This window comes from Athene cunicularia (assembly GCF_003259725.1).
Source record: "Athene cunicularia isolate RWA chromosome 1 unlocalized genomic scaffold, athCun1 chr1_part1, whole genome shotgun sequence".
In the NCBI taxonomy this organism is placed as follows: Eukaryota; Metazoa; Chordata; class Aves; order Strigiformes; family Strigidae; genus Athene; species Athene cunicularia.
This window is the reverse complement of record NW_020799091.1, coordinates 23,613,879-23,618,091: the sequence shown is the minus strand read 5'-3', so window position 1 is coordinate 23,618,091 and position 4,213 is coordinate 23,613,879. Positions and strand designations below refer to the sequence as shown.

The window sequence follows — 4,213 nt, the reverse complement described above, 5'->3', positions numbered from 1 at the left end:
GGGGGGGGGCGGGGAGGGGCAGGCAGGGCACAACACACAACTCATGGTTCTCCTTTATCACATGCTATACTTACAATAGGCAAATGCTAAAGTTTGTCTGGATTTTAAAAATTATTAGACTAGGCTCCTGCAAGAGAAGACAATTTGTATATGCAGTAATTATGTTCCCTCTACCATTCTTGTCTTCTTCCTTGTAATGGATTTAAGTACTCATTTCCACTATCATTGACTAATTTAACAGTTTTCCAGGATCTGACAGTCAAGACAGTTACACTCTGACAAGCTACCAGTGCTGTGGATTTGGGTGACAAGAGCAGATGGAAGAGGGGAAAAAAAAAAAAATAATAAAAAAATCCATCTTCTAGAATTCTTCAGTTTCAACAAGAGCAGTTGAGCATGAAGCAGGCCAGCACTGTCTTACTGAGAATGAATCTGAAGGCAAGCTGTGCATTCACACCACACATGGGATGGTCAAGTTCCTGAGAAGTGCAGCAAGACTACCACTTTAACGACTAATGCTGCCTTTTGTACATTCTAAAGGGGATGACAGTTAGTAGTAACTAGGGAGATTATTTCTTTATCATTTACTAGAGGGAAGGCCCTAGCTACCAAAAAAATTCCATTATGCATAACTAGTTCTTACACAAAAAGGTGTATCACACCCTTCTGAAAGACAGTCTACATCAACGCAAATGAATGCGCATAGCTAGGTAGTCACAGACAGTGTAGAACACCAACTCAGCATTTCATTTGTTGTTCATATTTTTACAATTTATTTTGCCATTTTAAAAATGTCACATAATTTTAGAGATGAAATCATATTTATTAAAAAGTTGAAACCTTACTCTCGGTCAAAGGAATAATCTTTACCTGAAGAGCGTAACATATATTCAATAGGTCCATTCCTTCTGAACAAAGTGTTTCATGTTGTCAAACTGATTTACAAGCAACACAAAAGTATTGCTCATCCTCAATTCCAATGTAACTGCTTACAAACAAGAGTCAGAAAACACTGTGTCAGGAGACCTCAGAAAACAGCATGGCTAGAACAAAAAGACGACAAATAGTGAGATACATTAAATCAGCAAGCAGAACATAATATGCTCAAACTATTAGAACTTGCCACAACATGGAAGAATCATCTTTTGCTTACAGCCTTGTCTGAGCAATCAAAAAGCAAGCATGCAGCATCCCTGTTCTCTCTTCTTAATGCCAGCTTACAAACACTGCAGAGCAACTATGATCTTATGTGTCTTCCAAAGCAACCTGTCCTTCTGAAAGGCTAATGTATTTTGTATGAATCTAAAGATGGATTTGTGACTGTCAAAAAAATACAGCTGGTTTCTAAAACTGAACAAACATTGTTCTTTAGTTCACTGAGGTTTATATTAACAGCATATCTGACTTTGAATGAAACCCACATGAAATCAAGTATAGACAAGTAGACATCTGCAACATTACTGGCATCATGATACACCTTTCTGTGTATGACTTTGGGCATCAGAGTTAGAACATCATGTCATCTAGTCCATCCTCCATAAACTTCTTGTAAATTGCCATAAACTTTGCTACAAATGCTTCCAGATGATAAATGGCCTTGCTGCCTAGTTGCAGGCGGTATTCATAGAAGGCTGCCATGTGTGCAACTTCTCCTTTCAGTTGTCCATCACAGTTATTTAAAAGTTCTGACAGGAGACCCTAAAAGGGGAAAAGACAGGACAGTATTTGAAAATTTATATGCTTTTCCTTAAGACGATAACCTCATTTCTCTGAAAATAGCCAAGCTAAGATCAATAGTTCGCTCATTAATCCAACAGAAAAGACATTCAAGAATCATTACAGCACCTATTTGACAGAACTAGATTCATGGAACCATATCTCTTCAGAACCTTCTTTCAAGATAAATTCCTCATGTCAAAACAGACATTCCCTATTGTGTTCTTAGATGGGAAAAATCATATACTGGAACTACTTATGCCCTAAGAAAATAAATTAACCTCATCTCCAAATACGTAACCTCTACTGTATGCAGGCCCAGGACCCTGGGGAGAATTTTTACCAAGATAGGAAGTGATTTGAATACACTTGCTATCTCAACAGCACCAAGCACAGAGAGAAAGAACTTTAATAAATAACAAGGAAGGGGCTTATTTAAAATTTAAGTATATCTGTTTATGTACATATGTATGTGTAGATACACACACAAGATAATTTACAACAATACTGCAGTCATTACAAAAACAGTAAATACATTATTTTAGATCAGAGATAGCAATAAAATAATTGCAAGTCCATCTCTGCTAAAATGGTCAGGATTAAGTGAGAAGTATCCCTAGACCATTTCAAGTTTATGAAAAGGGAGTGAGTAGAGAACCTTTGGCCTGATGGCAACAGTCCCTAAACAGAGGAATGCAGGATCCACTAACCAACCATAAGAAAGGAAGGTTAAAGAAAAGTCTAACTACCAAAACTGTCAGAAAGCAAAAATCACTTAATGTGAAAAAAAAAAAAAAAAACAAAAATCTCATCATTATGTCTGATGGCAAAGTCCACTTTGGGTAGAGCAGCAAGCATCAGCTTTAATCTTTGTTCTGCTCTAGTTGTCTTCAGCATCCTTTCATCCTGCCTAAACTAGGAACATGCACATCCTGTTTGCTTTTTTCCCCTCCCAAGATGACTTCTCTCTTTGAAGGGGCCTGCTGGTCTAGCATCTTTCAGCAATTTCTCCACTAGAACATAGCAAATATTGAACTCACAACAAAACTTTTACAAAAGAAAACAAGCCATATCAAAATAAGCCCATAAAATACATTTATGTTTCAATATAGAAACTGGCCTGAGAAGTATTCAAGGGGACAAAGCATGTCCTCCTTTGTTTTTACTCAGTAACGATGCTGCTGTTCTGTGATCACAAAACAAGTTTAGTAAACCATTCGACAAGGTGTGAACAAGGAAGCCTACAATAAAAATAGACACATTTTCTGAATTAGAGAACAGAATCTTCCTGCCCCCAAAATCTACACCACTCAAAACTGTCATACATGAACCTAACTATAGCATATACTAACAGTCTAGTATATGGACTGAGGATCATAAGAAGTGAATGTTATGTATCAGTGTTTGCAGGAACAAGGTCTTTAATTACTGCTTCAAAGCAATAACCTGGACTATTCTGGTTACTCCAGTGGAAGGAAACACAAGAGAAAAGCATTTTTGGTCACTCATGTTTACTTAGAAAGGACATGGAATTTCATCAATATCTGCATAATTTGTGTTGTTTTGGTGTGGGGTTTTTTTAAACTCAAACTGAGACTGTCATACCATTAATATTTATAACACATTTAGAGCTAGATCACTGAATTACCTTCATTATAATCTCAGGAGGAATGCAGTGTGTCAGGAGTTCATAAAGCCGTCCACGGACCTCTAAAAGCCTGTTGGGAAAACACCACAAAATATCAGATGTCCCCAAAACATACTAATGCATTTTCACTATTCATGAAATAAACTGCCAGAAAAAAAAAAAAAAAAACAAAAAAAAAAACACGCAAAATTTCTTTTCTGTTTTTGGTTTTGTGTTATTTTAAACCCAAATCCATTGCATAGATCAGTTTCAATTCAAATGCTACATATCACCTTTTATTCAAAACAGTAAGATAAGTTACATATACTCTAATTACAATGGTCTCAGTTAATCTAGAAGGTACAAGGCTATTAGAATTTGTTTCAGCTTTGTCTCTCTTTAATTCCTCTTCATATCTAAATTATTATTCATACTTAAAATTAGTGAGAAGACACCAACTGATTAGAGCTAAAAGATTCATTTATGTTGGTTTTCTGTCTTCACTGGTTACAAGAGAGGGTAAGATGGTTAGGTGGCAGAACGTGACACAGTTATCAGTTCCCAAGTTTTGATATTAGGAGGTCAGAGGCTAGAAGCATTTAAATTAAATTCAAGAATTTAAGTGACATCTCATGTAATATATAGAACAGATTAAAAGGATCAGGCTGTGTATATGACACTGAGATGGATAAAGGGGACATTCCTAATGTGCTTTAAAAAAGCAGTGATTTCTCATTTCTAGTTCTTTTACAAAAGGTGTGTTATGCTAAAGATAGTGAAACAGAAGCCTTAATTAAAACAAATAAAATACCTGACACACACACACACACACTCCCCGCCGCCAGCCCCCCCCCCCCCCAAAAAAAAAAA

General features: G+C 36.4%; 1 protein-coding gene across 1 annotated transcript in view; it reads right to left on the bottom strand.

Moving 5' to 3' along the window:
* Positions 1–895: 895 nt before the first annotated feature.
* Positions 896–4,213, bottom strand: part of RFC3 (replication factor C subunit 3) — a 10,399-nt gene continuing 7,081 nt past the window's right edge. The window contains exons 8-9 of the mRNA XM_026858317.1: positions 3,365–3,434; positions 896–1,698 (exon numbers count right to left, since the gene is read on the bottom strand). Coding sequence (XP_026714118.1) covers positions 1,507–1,698; positions 3,365–3,434 — 262 coding nt within the window. The 3' untranslated portion in view covers positions 896–1,506. The remainder of the gene's footprint in view (positions 1,699–3,364; positions 3,435–4,213) is intronic.